The sequence below is a fragment of the Cyrtonyx montezumae genome, unplaced genomic scaffold, assembly GCF_038088225.1.
Source record: "Cyrtonyx montezumae isolate F1298 unplaced genomic scaffold, pur_monq_1.0 scaffold_39, whole genome shotgun sequence".
Lineage (NCBI taxonomy): Eukaryota > Metazoa > Chordata > Aves > Galliformes > Odontophoridae > Cyrtonyx > Cyrtonyx montezumae.
The window spans coordinates 801,106-819,183 of NW_027072044.1; the positions used below are offsets into that span (position 1 = coordinate 801,106).

The window sequence follows — 18,078 nt, forward strand, 5'->3', positions numbered from 1 at the left end:
CATAGCTTAGGGGGCAGGCACACAGCTAGACTCAAGCTGCAGGAGATGGGGGTCCCGGACCCCACCGCAGGGCACCTCCGATCCTCTCCGTACAGCCCCAGCTGTGTCACATCCCCTCTCCAGGACGTGGGCAGCCATCCTTATAGGGGAACACCTACAGCTGGGGGGTGTCCCCAGGCGTCCCCCACAGCGGGTCAGCCCTATAGCCCCTACAGCTCCTCCCCCACCCCATAGGGCTCACCCCACACCGAACCCCTCCGTCCAGGGGTCCCCGGCCCTCCCCTCCCGCCCGGGCGGGCCCTCCCCGGGGGAGGGCGCTCGGGGGCCGCGGTCCTGCCGCCGCGCTCCGCCATGTTTCCCGTCCGTCCGCTCTGCCCGCCGCCCTCCTGAGCTTCCCGGCGGCCGCCCCCGGCCCGGCCCGGCCTGGCCCGGCGGCCGCCCGCCTGCTCCGGTGAGTGCGGCCTGGTCCGCCCCGACGCGCGGCCTTCCGTGTAGGCCTCAAAGCCTCGGCCTCGATTTTTACAGCACGCCGGGAGCGGGCGCCCCACCGCGGCGTGAGGGGGGTGGGGTTGGGGGGGGGGGGGGCGGAACGGGTCGGCCCGGCGCCGCGCTCAGCCCTGGGGCTGCAGTTCTCCCACCGCCCCGCAGGGTCTCCCCACGGCCGGCCCCACACGGCGGCCCCATAGCGTCCAGGGGGGGCTCCGGGCGCTGTGTCTTTGTTCTGGGTTCGGAGTGCCGTGGCCGTGATGTGGGTTTGGGGTTTTCTTTTTCAGGTGGGGTCTCAGCCCAGCGTCGGTTTGCCAACCCACGGGCACTTGAGACGGGGAGAGGCTGAGCGGTGGGGCCGCTTCTTTGGGCTGCGCTGAACGCACGGCTCGCTGAGCGGAGCGGCGGACAGAAGGCCCCGTTGGTGGTGAGTGGAAGTAGCGTGGCCATGGAGCGGTGTTAGTGGTGATAGTGAGCTCCCCTGCCTGGTGCTGCCTCCAGGCTGAGTGACGGAGCAGCCAGAGGGGAAGAAAGAGGTCAGGTCTCTCCTCGGGTTCGGTATTTCCTTGGGGGTGGCAGCCGGCTGTGAGCCAGCACGGTGCCCTCGCAGCCCTGAACCGGAGCGGATCCTTGGCTGCAACCAGAGCAGCACAGGCAGCGGGTGAGGGTGGGGATCTGCCCCTCTGCTCTGTGCTGAGACCTCACTGCGTCCCGATGGGGAGTGCTCAGCACAGGAGAGACACGGAGCTGCTGGAATGTGTCCAGCGGAGGACCACAGAAAGGGATGGAGCAGCTGAGAGCTGGGGCTGTGCAGCCTGAGGGACGGAGGGCTCCGGGAAGAGCTGAGTGTGGCCTCTCGGTACCTAAAGGGGCTGTAAGAGGTGAGGGGACGGAGTCGTTAGCAGGGTCTGTGTGATAGGACAAGAGGAAGTGGCTTCAGACTAAAAGAGAGGAGTCTTAGGCTTGATATAAGGAAGTTCTTTATGATACGGGCGGTGAGGCACTGGTGCAGGCTGCCCAGTGGGGTGGTGGATGTCCCATCCTTCAGATACCTGAGGTCAGGGGACAGGGCTCTGAGCATTTGGTGGAGCTGTGGGTGTCCCTGCTCTGTGCAGGGAGTAGGACCACCTTCAGAGGTCCCTCCCGACTCAAACTATTCTGTGCTTTGTCAGGTCTGGCAGCCAGGCTCTGTGCTGCATGGTGCCCGGACTGCCAGCTGAACTCATCCAGTGTTGCAGCAGTCCTCCATTTCTGTCTGTAGTGTCACTCAAAACGAGAAACAATTTCATAAAGTCCTTCTGTGGATGGCTGCCGGGTTGCAGGGATGGGGGTTCTGCCTTTCAGCTTTGCTCTGTGCAACCAGGCTGGGGGAGCTGGGCATGAAAGAGAGCAGAGTCAGCTGTGAAGCCATGGCTGCTTTGTGTCTGCCATGCTGGGAGGAGGAGGAATGCTGCTGGGGACTCCTTGCAGCAACACCCGGGGTTTGCTTCCGAGCCAGAGCCACCTGTGAACGTCCCTTTGTCCCCCCCCTCACACACAGGGACCAGGAGCTGGCTCGCTCCACTTCCTGAGGAAACGTGGGTGAAGGCAGAAGGGGAAATCCTCACTGCAGAGCTCTCGTTGTGCAGCTGGAAGGGCTCATCCTGCTGCTGGGGCTGGGAGCTGCGCTCCTGCTGTCACCCTGCAGCGTTGGTGTGCTCATCGGTGCTGCCCTGCAAGCAGGGTCTTGTCTGCAGAGCAGAGCACCGTTCCAGCTGGGGATGATGTTTTTATCCTGTTGTTTTATTTGAATGGGTGCTTTTTTTTTGTTGTTGCAAGGGTGCAGTGCAGTTGGGCCATGTGAATTTTACAACCCACGAGGGTCAGCTCCTGGGTTTGCTGTGTGCAACACAGAGAGGTGCATTTTGTGGGGAAGGTATTGCAGAACTCCCCTCACAGCTGGAAAGAAGCCTTATTCTGACCTCCTGCCTAAATGGTTGCCCTCATCCACCAGCATGTGTCAGGGAACACTTAAATATGTCAGAATTGAGAGTTCCCTCGCATCACTAAAACTTAAAGCTGTCTTGTAATGAAAACAGCACCGCCGGGTGCAGGAGGTAACTAATTAACCTGAATGCTGGCTGTTTGACCTGCATTTGTTGCTTCAGTGTTTGCAGGAGTCATTAGTCACACTGTGATGGCACTTCTTGTTGCACTTAGAGCGGATGGTTCAGCTCTTAACGTTGAGTCTGTCCTCCAGTGAGCACAGGGAGCCCTGTGGTGTCAGCTCCTGCTGGCTTTCCAGGCTTGCTGGCAGCCAGGCTGTCCATCCCATCGCTGCTTACGAGCTGTGTGCGCCCTATCTCAGGGGACTTGGGTTGCACCGTGGTGTGCACGAAGGATCCAGGCCCTGGGGATCCTTTGTGCTCCTTCCTGATGAGCTGCGGTACGCAGTGGTGGAGTTCTCAGACTGTAACAGCTGTCTTGTTTTTATTCCCTTTTGCAGCTTGGCACCTTTGGAGGAGGAAGGATGGCTCAGGAGACGAATCAAACCCAGGTGCCTCTGCTGTGTACCACTGGCTGTGGGTTCTATGGCAGCCCCCGCACCAACGGGATGTGCTCCGTCTGCTATAAGGAATTTCTACAGAGGCAACAGAGCAGTGACAGGATAAGCCCTCCAGGTAGAGGAATTTTGTCCAAGAAATCTGTGTTAGATGAGTGCCCCTGTCTGGGTGAGAGCACAGTGCTGGTGTCGGTCACCATCAGATTGAATCCCTCCTGGAAATCTTTCTTTTTCCCCTGTGAGTTTTCCTCCTGGCAGCAGCTGTTTGTGAAGCACCTTCCAGTACTGTAAGCCATCGCTTGCTCTAACGGGGGTGCAAACTTTTAGCTGTAGCCTGCTCACAGAGCTGTGTGACTGCTAGGAATCGTGTCACGTCCCTCCAAATCTTTCCTGGGGGGAAGATTTTGACCTCGAGTTTGCATGGTTTTCTCTATGGGTTTGATGTGTGAAAGCAATGGAATAAAGTTTGTTCCATAACGAACGCAGCCGACCTGTCACAGAGTGGGGAGCATGCAGGAGGGATGCTCATCCCATCTCTAAGGCTTCACCAAGGTTGTGCTCTTGTCTCACAGCAGCCAGCAGTCCCAGCAGCAGCCCCGTGGCATCAGAATCGATTGCAGGGCAGCAGGCAGAGGAGGACTCCACAGCCGAGGATGCAAAAGCCAGGTGGGGGCATGGCCTGGGGGTGTACCTGCAGCTGTGTGGGCTTTATCCTTTGCGTGGTCATGGGGATCTGTAAAACAGGCTGGGTCAGGTGAGGATTTCTGTTCTCCTGGTTTAACTGGAAGATTGAGAGGTCCCCGGTGATAATGACTGATTGAGGGGCAAGTGCCAGAGGTTGGGAGTGAGCTACAGCCCTGTAGGAAGCTGGTTCTCTTACAGCTGGGGCACCTGCTCTGTCCATAGCTTCGTTCAGTTGCTGTGTTTTGGCTCAGTTGTGAGCGAAAGCATCTGTTGATGATCCATCCTGGAAGCTGCAAGAGCTGAAATGGGGATCTCAGCCATGGTTGACGGAGAGGAGTGCGCTACTTATCTCTCCCATCACTTTGCAGTCATGACTCATAACTGTTTCCCTGGCCCTGGACTTGTTTGGATGGGCTGTTGGCTTTGGGATGTAATTGGGTAGAAGAGGAAACTGAGGTCATCACACATTCATTCCATTGGTGTCTGTAGAGATCTTTGATCCCAGCTCCCAAGGGGAGCAGGCCGGCTGTCCCCCTGAGCTCCATCTGAGTATAATGGAGCTAACAGTGAGCTGAAGACCTCTCCCATGTCACTGTTCCCCAAAGGACAATCCTTATGTTTGCTTTGTTTATCCCTTGCTTCCAGTGCTCAGTCTCCTGTGACCCACCAGATGACAGCCATGAGCATATCCAGAGAGGAAAGCAGCAGTGAGACAGAAGGGCTCGCCAAGACAGAAGAGGCCACCTCAGCATCTTCCCCATCAGGTAGGCTGGTTGGTTTGGCTTCTGCACGAGGCTGGATGACACCCACCTAACAAATCAGTTTGAGCAGCAAGTACAGTAGCGAGAGAGAGTTGAAACAGCCTGCCTCTCTTTTCTGTTAGTGGGATTACAGGAGCTTCAGGGCTGGACCATGTCCTCAGCCAGGTTTCTGCACCCTGCAGGTGTGCATCTCCCAGCAGCTGCAGCTCCTCCCTCGTGCTGGCTCCAGCCTGCTCAGGTGCTCTAGGAAATCAGTGACCTTCAGCAGCCTGACTTTCAGAGCTCAGTTTTCCTTTCTGTAGATTAGAGGCAGTGATGAGTATCTGTGCAGAGCGTTCTGAGACCTACATACGAGGAACACTTACATAAGAGTCAACAAAAACAATTACTGCTACATGCAAGGGGTTAATTTTATTTATTTATGTTTTATCAGATTAACTCCGGGCTCAGATGTACACATTAACTATCCCTAAGCATTTTAACCTGTGCTGGGTGCTGGATAATTCTACTCGGTGCTGACTTTCCTCTGCACGAGAGAGCCGTACTCTATGGATGCCTGAGCTAAAGTTTAGTGTGTCGTTGGTGTTTCTGAGCTTGGGGAACCAACACGGGGGGGTGGAAACATGAGCTGTGTGAGCTGTGGGTCTCTGTGGATGAGGACAAGTGTTGGTTTGGGGTCTGATGTGTGCGGGCTGTGAGCGTGGGTTAGAGCAGCGTGTGTTATCTGGGATCAGAGACATTCCACAGACCCTCAGACAGCTGCAGGAGCACAGCAGTGTGTCTGCTTGGTTCATTGAGAGCTCTGCTGTGTGGTTCAGGTACCCCCCTCGAAACATCACAGAGCTCAGCCGAGGATAAAACATCTCCAGAGAAACCGAAACAGAAGAAGAATCGCTGCTTCACGTGCCGGAAGAAGATAGGGCTGACTGGTGAGACCCTGCCCGGGCTCTGATGGCCTCGTGCTGCCCTGCTGCCTGAGCTCAGAGGGATGGGGTGGCTCAGTGCCTGGGGGTACCCCCTCTGAGGAGCACTTCACGTCGCAAGGAGTGCTGTAGGGTGGGTGGGAAGGGACTGACTGCAGCCAGGGCTGTCCCACGTGGTAGCATGGGGAATCTGAGGCTCTGCATGCCAGCCCTTGAAGTCAGGGGTGCAGAACTCAGGGTATTTCTGCTCCCTAAGCTTCACAAAGACAAGCAGCCTTCACCGTACATCTCGCTGTGCTCCTGTTCAAGGCAGCAATAAATCCTTGGTACTACTGACGTGAAGTGAGTTAGACCCGAGATGAAATCCCACTCCATTCCTCCTGTCTGTGAGGGTTGCTTGACTTTGTGAGAGCAGGAAGCTCTCAGGTGGTGCTCCTTGTTGAGCCTGTACAGCTCAAAAGTGAGAGGTGCTGTGCTGGGAGCAGGGATCGGTGGGAGAACTTGCTCTGGAAAGTGGAAAATTCATGGAGCAGATATCATGGCCAGCGTTAGTTAATCTAAAAACCGTTGTTCCTCTAAAATAACTCTTGGTGTTTAGTTGTCCCTTGGCTCTGTGCAGGTCACACTGTCCTAGCAGCACTGTCTCCTCTCAGAGAGCTGCATGTGCACCTCTGCCTCCTTGGAGGTTTGCTCAGCACTCTGCTGCCTGAGCTTGCCTGGAGATGTTGGTGTGCTACCATGGGATAAGTGCAGGTTTATAAAGCTGGGGTTGTGGGTGAGGAAGGGAGCTCTGTGCTCAGCCTTCAGATCTGCAGGGAGGATGATTTTCCTCTTGCAGAAAATTCCTTTGAATTCAGGGCATTTAGGATAAAAGGGGTTTTCTCAAAGAGGTGTGAAGTGAAACCTCGCAGTGTTGGGTTTGTGATCTTCCCAGCCTGCAGTTCCTACAGGGAGGAGCATGGTTCACTGTCACTGCAGTGGGGAGCTGAGCTGCTCCAAGCAGAGCCACTGAATTACGAACTTCTTAAGACCTAAATAACTTGAAAGCGATGCTGATGAGGTGAAGGAAGGTTTTGTTTGCTGGCTTGCTGCCTGTCAGCCCAGGTTCTGCTGCTCTGCTGCCCCAGCTCGGGCTGCAGCCCGTGTTAGGGATCTGGGCACAGCCTTCCTCGCTGCTTTGAGCTCTGTCTGCATTAGGTGGCTTTAGAGGTGCAGTGGGAGAGGGCTCTGCCTCCGTCCTCCTCCTGGGTGGGGACTGCTATGTCTCTCTCTGCTCTTCTTCCCTTTAGGCTTCGATTGCCGCTGTGGGAACCTGTTCTGTGCCATTCACCGATACTCGGACATGCACGCCTGCCCCTACGACTACAAGGCAGAAGCTGCTGAGAAGATCCGGAAGGAGAACCCCGTCGTTATAGCTGAGAAGATCCAGAAGCTGTGAACGGGGCTGAGCAGCTCGAACTCCAGCCTGGTAGCCTGGTGCTCCTCACCGTCCTCCCAGCCTTCCCCCTCCTCCCAGCCCCGTCAGTGGATATGGGGATCCAGCAGCACACGCAAACCAGCACCCGGACCGGGATACTCCTCGCACCTCCTTGGCAGAAGCATGGTGTTCCTCCTCTCCCTACAGTCCTTCAGGGCATCCATTTCTGTCCAGCTTTCTCGAGGACACGGGCCCGACACTGCCTCACCCGCTGCAGCACTGAGACCGCGGCACTTCTCCTCCCCAGGCAACTCCCCCCCCCCATTCCTCCCCACAGCTCCACGTCCTGCAGACTGCCTGGGACTCGTGGCTGGAGCCCCCGAGCTGCCTCCAGACCCCCCCTCCCTCCACCCCATCCCCTCCTCCCGATGGCTGCGGAGTGGGGAGCGGAGTCCCAGCAGCGATCCCACCCCCGCGCCCCGAGAGGCGTTCGGTCTCAGATGCAGAAAAGAGGATTCTGTAGTTTTAATGCTCCCAACCCCACGCCCCTTTTCCCTTTGAGAAGCTGTCGTTGAAGCAACTGCATCGTTGAGCTGCAGAGTATGGCACAGTAAAGTTATTTTGTGGCTTGCCGTGACACGGACGCGCTCCGGCCACAGCTCAGGACCTGGGAGCTCTGGGGTGGGTGGAAAGTCACAGGGAGGGTCCTGGGATGACCAGAAGTGCACACGGAGGCTCTGGGCCTGGGAACGGGGGCACCCAGGGGGCTGTGGGGCACGTGAAGCAAACGTTGGGGGGCCCTGGGGATGGGGAAGGGACAAGCAGTGGGGCTGTGCTCCCACAGCCAGCGGGGTTGGGGTTGCTGCATTCTGGCTGTCAGCAGCACTGGAGTCCCAGAGTATCGCAGGGGGAAGCTGTACACCGGGGGGTTCTGGGTGGGTCACACCGGGCTCCCCGGGGCAGGGTTTAGGGCTGCAGGGATTGGGGGTGCCACGGCACGCCTTGCAGCCCGGCTCCACGCACACCCTGCGGGTGCACCGCGGCTGCAGCTGCAAAAGCCGCAGGAATGCAACTGTGCTGCGCTGGGGAGGTGCCAGTCCTGCAGTGGGGGGGACGCTGCAGCCCGGCTGCGTGCAGTGCAGTGCAGTGCAGTGCAGTGCAGTGCAGTGCAGTGCAGTACGATGCAGCGACGCGAAAGCGGGCGCGGCGTTGTCATAGCAACGGGGTGGGCGGGGCGTGGGCGTCACTTCCGGGCGCGGCGGCGGTGGGCGGGGCCTGCGGGGGCCGCCATGCAGCGCCAGCACCGCCCCCGCCCTGGCGTCACAGCAGCTCCGAACGGGCGGGGGGGGGCCGAGGAAGAGCCCCCGGCATGTGCAGGTATGGGGGGCCGGGGTGTTTGGTGTGGGGGGAGGTGGGTTGTGGGGAAGTGAGGCGTCGGAGAGAGCGTGGGGCAGAGGGAGCCCGAGGGAGATGGTGGGAGCTGGGGGGGGTTCCTCTCTGTGCTGTGAGGGGGGGGGGAGGATGTGGGGACTGAGGGAGCTGTGGGGGGCTGGAGCTGAGGGGAGGGGGGAGAGGAGCTCTGAGTGGGGCTGTGGGGGCGGTGGTCTCTGTGCGCTCTGTAGGGCCCGGTTTTCTCCCCCCCCCGCCCCCCCTCCCCATCCCCGCAGGTTTCGCTCAGCGCGGGGTTTGCACGGGGGCTGCAGAAGGGCGACAGAGCGCGTGGCGTGGGGACAGCTCCTGCTGGGATGGGGGGGTGGGATCCACCCGCTGAGCGCTGTGAGTGGCGGGGATGTACCCCCATCCCCCCCCCCAATCCTCACCTTTGTGTGCGCGATGTGGACGATCCCCCCCCTCCCGCCCCGGCACAAACAGCGCGGGGGTCGGAGTGCGCGCACGGAGAGGACTGCCCCCCCACCCCCACCCCCCGGTCCGTGTGCTGACACGGGTGAGGGCACGACACGGGCGTGTGCGTGACACCCGGCGTGTGCAAGCACGGGCGTGTGCACCTCCTGCCTCTGCCTGCGTGGCCGCACGCCCGGCCCCGATGCACACCGGCCATGCAGGTGTGCAACCACCCCCGGCGTCGTGGACCCGGGGGGGGGTGCATCACCGTGCGTGCCCACCCCCTTGAGGCTGAACCTCCCCCCTCCTCCCATCCCTCCTCTTCCCCGGCCCTTCGGAGGCGGATGGAGCGCGTTGTGCGGGGTGTGGGCTGCTCTGACATTCCTCAGCCCGGAGCCTGTGCCCAAACTTGCAGAAAATAGGCGCTTTTTTCCCTTCTTATTTTGGGAGCTCCGCTCTCCAGCCGCACACGCGTGCGGTGCGGCCCTCGCCCGCATCCGGGGAGGGGGAAGGGGAAGGGGGTCGTGCCATCCCGCCGCGGAGCTGCGATGCTGGGAAGGCGTGGGGGGGGGGATGGGTTTGGTGCGGTGGGGGTGTCGGAAGCGTGGGACGGCGGCTGCGTGCGCGATGAGCCCTCACTGCTGTCTGACCGCTGCAGGCGGCCGGCGAGCACATGGATGGCGGCCACCCTGACCCACGAGGGACTGCGGGCTGCCCTGCACCGCCAGCGGCCGTGACAGGGACGGGACCTCTCAGTGCTGCTTCAGATCCTCCCTGGCTCCCAGCGCGGCCCCGTTCGGCCTGGAAGCCGCTGTCATGAACGGGCTGTCCATCAGCCAGCTCTGCTGCCTCTTCTGCTGCCCGCCCTGCCCCAGCCGCATCGCCGCCAAGCTGGCGTTCCTCCCCCCGGAGCCCACCTACGCCGTGGTCCCGGAGCCGGAGCCCATGGGCAGCACCAGCACCGCGTCCCTGCGAGGCGGCGCTGCGGGGCGGTGGAAGCTGCACTTGAAGGACCAGGCGGATTTCCAGTACTCCCAGCGGGAGCTGGACAACATCGAGGTGTTCTTCACCAAGAGCAGCCGAGGGAACCGCATCGGCTGCATGTACGTCCGCTGCGTGCCGGGAGCCAGGTGAGTGGTGGGGCTGGGGCTCGTGCTGCTGGCTGCCAGCTCCCTGCCCCGGCCCGGCCCGGCGCCGTGCGGTGCCGCGGGGTTCGGAGGCGTCGTGCAGTGCGGTGGAGCTCAGCTGGGAACCTGTTTGGCTTGTGGCTGGAACTGGGAATGGGACTGAACAGGTTGAGGGAGGGAGTCAGGGCGCAGCCGCGGGCTACGGGGACCTCGGTGTCCCCTCCTGGCTGAGGCTGTCCTCGAGGTGCCCCTCCGATGTCGTGCAGGATTGGGAAGCAGAAGGGGTTTGGGTACAGCTTAGCATAGAGCGCCCTGTAGGGCTGTAAGGAAGGGAGAGTTTGATTCCCAATCCTGTTGGGGATGGAGGATGCGGAGCCTGAGGCGCTGGCTCCTGCTGGGGGAATGTGTCCCTCCACGGGATGCTTTGCTCAGAACCTCCAGGAATCCTGGGATCTGCTGGCACAGCTAGCACGGGGCAGTGCGGGGTGGGGGCTGGGGTCCCCCTGGTTGGGTGGGTGCTGGGGGGAGCACGGCAGCTGCTCCCCACGTTGGCAGTGCGTATGGAGCTGTGTGAGCGCAGGCTGGCCTCACTGTCACCACTGCCTCCAGAAGACCCGGATGTGGAGGGGGACAGAGCAGAGCTGGGTTTGGGCTCTGGAAGGCCTGCACACCCAGCCCGGCCCCACGCAGCACAGAGCGGTGCAGCTGCAGGTATTCCTGGTTCATCGCAGGCATCCCCAGGCCGCCTGGCAGGGATGTCTGCTCCCATCCCATCCTGCTGCGTGCCTCCAGAGAGAGGAAACGAGCCCGGGATTGCTCTGTGTGCACATCCGCTCGCGGTGTCCTGCGGCCAAGGACTGCTGCTGGCTGCTCCCCATCTGCCTGCGGAAGTGGTGCGTGGGGAAGGTCCCATCTCCGTCCCACTGCTGCCTTCCTGCCAGGGCTGCTCCGGCCTCTGGTGGAGGGGTTGAGTCCCCCCTCTCTGTGCTGTGTGTCCCCTGTGCAGCTCTGCCATCAGAGGTGTCCTGACACTGTTGGGGCTCGGTGAGGAGTGTGCCCTGCTGGGTCCCCTTTCAGAGCGTCCGTCTGTTGGTGTGAATTTTGACGCTGAACGTTGTTTTTGTCCTTAACGGTGGGAATTTCTTGTGCCTTGTCACTCCCACAATCCACTGCTCTCCCAAGGTCTGGTGTCTTGCCAGATTCGGGAGAGGAAAAGAAAAATAGTAATCTGCTGTCAGATATTCCTTCAAATTCCCATTGGGCGAACGGCCCCAAATGCAGAGCTTTTTTTTTTAACCAAAAATAGACTCAGAAACTTGGGAGGCATCGTGCCTCAGGGCCGCTGCTTTCTGCTGGTGAGGAAGGTCGTTGTGTCTGCGGGCCGGGACCATCTCGAGGGCATCCCTGCATCCCTTTGCGTGCTGGGATTTCAGCCCCCCCCTCCCCCCACGGGTGCCCACAGCGGTCCCATCTCGTGCCGCAGGTACACGGTGCTCTTCTCACACGGCAACGCGGTGGACCTGGGGCAGATGAGCAGCTTCTACATCGGGCTGGGCACGCGCATCAACTGCAACATCTTCTCCTACGACTACTCGGGCTACGGCGTGAGCACGGGGAAACCCTCGGAGAGGAACCTCTACTCCGACATCGACGCGGCGTGGCAGGCGCTGCGGACGCGGTGAGCTGCTGGGGGCTGAGTGCTGCTGCTCGTGGGCTGACTCGGGTCCGTCCTCCATCCCGGTGCCCGTGGGCGCTGGGACATTGCTGTCTGCCACCGTTGCCATGCGGTGATGAATGCCAGAGGTGGTGGTGGTGTGGGTGCGTGGGCTCTGTGTGAGGATTTGAGGAAAGCGTCGGGACGGCGCTCTGGAAAACAGGAAATGTCCCAGAGAGGGACCCGGGCTGTATGCAGCAGGAACCTGGGGGTGGAAAGCTGTTGTGGTGGGAGAAGACCTGGGTGCTGTGGGGTACGACACCCTGCAGCTCCTCCAGCAGCTCAGCCCGGGCTGCTCCCTGAGGCCGCGGTGGGGATGGCCCCTCTGTCTCCTAGACAGGCATTCCCCGAGGTCAGAGCTGTGCAACTCTTAATTAGCACTAATTACTGCAGTGCTAGCAGGCAGCTGGGGAGGCAGGGCAGCTGCTTCTGCAGGGAAGGCAGAAGGGACAGAGCCCCATTTCCACCCCACAGTGTGCTGTGACCAGGGCAGGGCGACTCCTGGGCTGCAGCTCCTGGTGCTGGGAATGTTCCTGATGCTCGGGCCCTGCCCTCTCCTCCCCTAGGTATGGGATCAGCCCAGAGAACATCATTTTGTACGGACAGAGCATCGGCACGGTGCCCACCGTTGACCTGGCGTCCCGCTACGAGTGCGCTGCCATCGTGCTCCACTCCCCACTCACCTCTGGCATGAGAGTCGCCTTCCCTGAGACCAAGAAGACCTACTGGTTTGATGCCTTCCCCAAGTAAGAGCCTGAGGAGAAGGGGCTGGGGACAGTCCTCGATGCCAGCCTAGGCCGTGCAGTGGGGTTACGGGGAAAATCAGGGACCTGTGATCACCTTAAGTTGCCCATCAGGACCTTCCTGCCTTACACACAGTCCCCACAGTGGGACCTGGAGCCCCTCCCGAGGGCTGTGCAACGTGTCCTCGCCTTCCCTGGTGGTGTCACCTCCCATCTGTGCTGTGCCAACATCCCTTCCCATCTGTCATCTCCCTGGGTGTCACCCGGAGGTCCCTGGGAGGTCTCTGCCCATTTGGGGCTTTTTTTCCCCTCCTTGAGAACAGAGGTGGTGTCTATGTGCTGGGGTGCAGCGAGCTCTTGCTCTGCCTCTCTCTCTCAGCCAACCCAGCGGGGCCTGAGATGGTCCCCGAGCTGCAAAGTGTGGCTGGGAGCCACCAGCCCACGCACTGTGTCCCGACGGCCTCGTTTGGCCTTTGTGTCCCAGGCCCTGGGGATGGGGATGAGAGGGGCCGTGCTTGCCAGGCACGGTTGATCCCAACACAGGATTGCTGTCCAGGGGCGGTTTCCCTCGGCCCTGCCTGGGTCCCGTGGGGCTGCTGTCACTGCTCTGTGATCCTGGCAGGAGCTCCCCATCCTGTGCTCTGCTGTGATCAAAGAGCATTTCCTGCCGCCTTTCCCCAGAGGGCCGTGCTTTGTGGGGCAGGCTGGGTAGGGCTGCCTCAATCCCTGCACTTACCCCTGTCATCTGTCATCTCTCCCCTTCCACCTCTCGGACAGCATTGAGAAGATCTCCAAAATCACCTCTCCTGTCCTCATCATCCACGGCACCGAGGATGAAGTCATCGACTTCTCGCACGGCCTGGCGCTCTTCGAACGCTGTCCCAAAGCCGTGGAGCCGCTGTGGGTGGATGGGGCCGGGCACAATGACATTGAACTCTACAGCCAGTACCTCGAGCGCCTTCGGAAATTCATCTCCCAGGAGCTGGCCAGCCAACGCAACTAGCTGCAGGGCGGAGGATGGGGAGGGGTGGGGGTGGTCGCGTGTTCGTCCAGTTCTCCCAGTGCTCCCAGTCCCTGCTGCTGGAGGCACGGTGGGTTTGTACGGCCACGGCCTCGGGAGCCTCGAGCGGACAGTGTGTTTCCTGCAGGGTGCAGCACAGCTCTCCTCCCTCCTTGCATCACCCGGTGCTGTGGGCAGGAGGGGGCAGCTCGCTCCTTTCCCCCCCGTTGGGCAGAGCAGAGCCCCTCACGATGGTGATTCTTCAGCTTTGGACATGTTCTCGTCTCCCTCTTCTAAAACAACAAACTGTTGAATTCCTCCTGGCTGCTCTGCTGCTCCCTCTATAGCAATAAGGCGAGTAGGGCTGGGGGCAGCCGCGGGGTGAGCCTGTCCCTGTGTGACAGGAGCAGGGCTGGGACGTGCTGGTGTTGTGGCAGATGCCTGGTGCTGGTTCCTGTGTGGGGCAGAGCTGTGTACCCGAGGGGAGGTTGGGGATGTGTGGAGGAGGTGCCCCCCTGCCCCACACCGCTCCACTCGGCCCTTCTCGGAGCGCTCCCCATGTTCAGGTCTCCCTGTGACACTCCTTCCCCATCGCTCACTCTCCGTCCCCTCAGAGAGTGGGGCGAGGAAATTGGGCACCAAATAAAGAGCTGAGGTTTAGCATTTTACCCGCGTGCGCCCTTCTGCTGGGGGCTGGGGAGGCTGCTCCCCTGGCTGAGCCGTGTGCCCGCTGGGCCCTGAGCACAGCCCCAGCTCCAGTCCTGCAGCACCAGGAGCTGGGGAAGGAGCGTGTGGGCCCCAGCACGGCCCTGAAATCATCTCCCACCATCCTGTAGACATCCCAGCCACCTCCCTGCTGCGTCCCTATCGCCCTCCCATCCCCTCCTCCCAGCTGTGGGGCTGCAGGCTCATGTGAGGAGCGATAATCTCCTTAAGCTGCTCTCAGTGGGGCCTCACACTCACAGCACTGCTGTGTGCCTTTTGTTTAGGGCTGAGGTGGGGCCAAGGGGGGGGTCCCTGCTCCCCACGAAGCCCTCTGTCCGTCCCCCCCCCCCCCAGGACCTTTGTGCCACCCACAGGTGCTGGCTGGTTTTTGAGCCACGGGTTCACACACGTGCTGGAAGCACTGCAGTCACCCAGCCCCGCTCCCCATCACCCTCACCCCGAGGAGCAGAGCTGGAGCAGCGCCCTAATCCTGACACAGAGGCGTTGTTGTGCATACCCGGTGTGTTTTTATCCTCTTAGTGCTGCCTGTTGAGCTCTGCAGGGGCTTGGGAGCGGACCATCATCACCAGCAGGACGGCCTGGGGTTGGAGGTTGGGTTCTGGGGGGACCTCAGGGCAAACCGTGGCTGCGTTCGTGGTGTCTGGAGTTAAAAAAGAGCACAGAGTTCAGCCCAGCCCCTGAAGTCCAGACCCAGCATGGGGGTGTGGGAGTCCCATCAGAGGGCTGTGGGTCTGGGGCCGTTGCTGCTCGTGGTGATGGGAGGAGGGAGGCGTGGGGTTCCCACAGTGCAGGAGCTGGACCCACCCTGTGGGCACCACGTCCCCCACAAAGGGGGACGGATGGAGATGCAGCCCAGGGAACGGGGCACGGGGAGCCCAGGGGTCCTGGCCAAGGGGGGTTTAAGTCTTCGGGGCATAAAGGAGCCCTTTGATGCCTGGGGTGTGTGTGCCGCAGTCATGGGACCCTGCTCACAGGCCGAGCTCAGTCATGGGATCCAGGAAACTGAATTAAAGCGTCTTAAGGAGCTTTTTTTTTCCGAGCTCTGCTCTGCTTGTTGGTTTTTTGTTGTTGTAGGTTTTTTTTTTCTTTTTCACGTGTTTGTCATATGAACAAAGATGGTATAAAAGGGCAGTGGAGAAGGAGCCCACAGTGCTCAGGTTGGGAGTGGGAAGATCAGAGGAGGGAGAGTGGGATGAGGGGCTCAGCACGGCGCCAGATAGGATGGAAGGAAGGAGAAAGGAGAGGACAAGGATGCTCCGCAGCAGTACCTGGCTCGGCCCCACCAGGTGAGTGAGGCAGCCATGGGGCTGGCAGTGATGGCTGGGGTGGGGACAGCGCTATGAGCATCCCTGTGCCCATGGCTGCACCCAGAGAGCGGCCCTGGTGGGATGGGAGTGCAGCGGGGGGATGGGGGTGGCCTTGGGGAGCCCTGTAGGGTCCTGGGGAGCCACAGCCACGGGACAGACACACGCATGAACCCACCCATGCAGGAGCAGGTGAGCTCACCTGCACAGGCACATTCCCCCACACTGCCCTTCGATGCCGTACTCAATCTCTCCGCTTTGCAAACCCACACTCACACCCAACCCCTGGAACCCAGCGCTACCACCCCCCCCACGTCCCAAACCGACCCCAGTGGGGTGGCACTGAGCCACCCCCCCGTGGATGCGGTGTGGTTTGGGGGATCCCCAGGCCCCCAAACCCCGTCCCAGCTCACTTCTCTCCTCCCTCTGCAGGATCCCACTCTGTCCCCGGAGCGGTGCAGCCCCTCGCTCCCGTGAGTTTCCCTTTGTCATCCTATGCCTGAGCAATGCCTGGAGGCTGGGACGGTGAAGGGAGGCCCACGGGCTGCCACGGCCCGGCAGCGACACGTCCGGACACAGCACGTGGGGGGGCTGGGGGCATCCAAAGGGGTGGGGGGAATGCGACACGTATCCCCCACACTGAATGACTCAGCCCTGTGGAGAGGTAACTGCATTTTGGCAGCTCTGAGAAATAGCCTTTTCTCCCAGCATCACTCCTTTTCCTTTTTCCCTTTCCCCTTGCACTTTCCTTTTCCTTTCTCTTACTTCTTCCCTTTCCCTTTCCACTTCTTCTCTTTTCCCTTTCTCTCTTTCCCACCCATTTCCCCTTTCCTCTTCCCCTTCCTCTTTCCCTTTTAGATTTCCCTTTCCCCTTCCTCTTTCTCTTTCCATTTCCCTTTCCCAATTCCATTTTCCCACCCATTTCCCCTTTCCCTTTCCTCTTTCCCTTTTCCCTTTCCCTTTTCTCACTCACTTCCCTTTTCCCCTTTCCATTTCCCTTTCCTCTTTCCCTTTTCATATTCCCTTTTCCCACCTCCTTCCGCTTCCTCTTTCCCTTTCTCCTTTCTTTATTCCCTTTCTCCTTTCTTTATTCCCTTTCTCCTTTCTTTATTCCCTTTCTCCTTCCTTTTCTTCTTTCCCCTTCCCCTTTCCCCTTCCCTTTCTATTTTCCCTTCCCCTTTCTCCTTTCTTCTTTCCCTTTCTCCTTCCCCTTCCCCTTCCCTATCTCTCGCCCTTCCCCTCCCCCTTCCCTTTCCCCTTCCCCTCCCCCTTTCCTTTCCCTTTCCCCTTCCCTTTCCCTTCCCATTCCCCTTCCCCTTTCCTTTCCCCTTTTCCTTTCTCCTTTCTCTTTTCTTCTTTCCTTTTCTCATTTCTTCTTCCTTTTCTCTTTCCATTTCCCTTTCCCCTTCCTCTTCCCTTTCTCTCACCCACTTCCCCCTCTCTCCATAACTTTCCCAACTCCAGTGACACCATTCCTTCACACTGGGGCTGCACTGCGACCACAGGAACTTTTGGGGGCAGATGTGCAGAGCTGACAAACCCCAAACCATCCCTGACAACGCAGAACAAACAACAAACAGAGATTTGCAACACGAGAACCCCTCAGTGACTCACGGATTTCCCATCAATTTCCCCTTCGTGTGTGTGTGGCTTTACCTTATATCATTTTATACGATTATTCCCAGCATCTGAGCTGAGCACAACGGTGGCAAAATGTCACCACTCACTGTTTCCGAGTGTGGTGTTCCCACACGAGCCGAAGTTACACCGAATAAATGTTTATCACTGATCTAAAAATGAGAATGTCATCTTTTTGGGGGGTGGGGAGCGGGGGTATGTGCCCCACACATGGACCAGCTGCCCCCGGTTTCTGGTGGGGCCCTTTGGGAAGAGAGGAGATAGGGATCACACAATCGTATGGGGACAGCTGTCGTGTTCTGATTTCAGTTCTTTCTTGGTTCGCTTTCGAGATGGCATCGCTGTGGTGGAGCTATGGGGTTTGGTCAGGGTTAGGATTTAGGATTAAGAGTCCGTTTTAGGGATCAGTGCACAGTGTTAGGGTTACAGCAGGGATATCAGGGCTCTTGTCAGGACCAGGGTTGCGGTTAATTGTGGGGTCTCAGGATTAGGGGCATTGGGGTTGGGGTTTAGGATGAGGAGTTGCGGGGTGGGGTTTTTGATAGGGTTGGGGGGTAGGGTTACTTGGGGGTTTGTTGGGATCAGGGTTAGCATTAAGGTTAGGATTAGAGTTATTAGGTTTTTGGTTATGGTTGGGGTTAGGGTTAATGCTAGGATTGGGGTTAGGTTTGGGGAAGCATTGGCTTTAGGGTTATTGGTGCTTTGGTGAGGGTGGGCTTAGGGTTAATCAGGGTTAAGCTGTTGGGGTCTGGAGTAGGGTTGGGATTACGGTTACGTGATATTTTGTTAGGATCGGGGTTAGGGTTACTGGCTTAAGGTCAGGGTTGGGTTAGGATTAGTGTTCGGTCTTTGGGCAGGGGTTGCGGTTTAGGATTATGGCTACGGTCAGAGCTTGGCTATGTTAGTGTCCCCTGAGCTCCTGCTGCACTCACTGCCGACCGCAACCCCAAGCCCCCTCTCATCACACACTGCTTCTTCTCCATCTCCGTATGGAGAAACACAGCGCCTCAGCTAAAACCCCACCACCATTTTCCTCTCGTTCCCGCCCTTTTCCCCACCCCGTTCCCGCCCTTTTTTCCCTCCCCGCTCAGGCATCGCCGCGGACAGCTCTGTGCGGGCAGCGGCGTCGCGAGGGGTCCTTCGCTCCGCCGGGCCTGGCGCCTCCAAGATG

At 59.7% G+C, this 18,078-nt stretch overlaps 2 protein-coding genes across 4 annotated transcripts; both read left to right on the top strand.

Moving 5' to 3' along the window:
• The first annotated feature begins 347 nt into the window (after positions 1–347).
• Positions 348–7,450, top strand: LOC136054641 (AN1-type zinc finger protein 5-like). Of its 3 annotated transcripts, none has more exons than XM_065745962.1 (7): positions 348–451; positions 774–913; positions 2,972–3,146; positions 3,604–3,694; positions 4,358–4,476; positions 5,292–5,402; positions 6,686–7,450. In XM_065745962.1, the coding sequence occupies exons 3-7, from the start codon at positions 2,996–2,998 to the stop codon at positions 6,832–6,834; spliced, it is 621 nt and encodes a 206-aa protein (XP_065602034.1). In that variant the 5' UTR covers positions 348–451; positions 774–913; positions 2,972–2,995; the 3' UTR covers positions 6,835–7,450. The 3 variants fall into 3 exon arrangements, with proteins under 3 accessions (XP_065602034.1, XP_065602032.1, XP_065602033.1); XM_065745960.1 differs by having other exon boundaries at positions 349–451; positions 3,601–3,694; XM_065745961.1 differs by lacking the exons at positions 348–451; positions 774–913 and adding an exon at positions 2,562–2,582 and having other exon boundaries at positions 3,601–3,694.
• A 2,010-nt stretch (positions 7,451–9,460) lies between these two features.
• ABHD17A (abhydrolase domain containing 17A, depalmitoylase) lies at positions 9,461–13,267 on the top strand. The gene is made up of 4 exons (XM_065745944.1): positions 9,461–9,785; positions 11,266–11,460; positions 12,063–12,242; positions 13,017–13,267. Exons 1-4 carry the CDS (start codon positions 9,472–9,474, stop codon positions 13,240–13,242), a joined length of 915 nt encoding a protein of 304 aa, XP_065602016.1. The 5' UTR covers positions 9,461–9,471; the 3' UTR covers positions 13,243–13,267.
• The last annotated feature ends 4,811 nt before the right edge of the window (positions 13,268–18,078 follow it).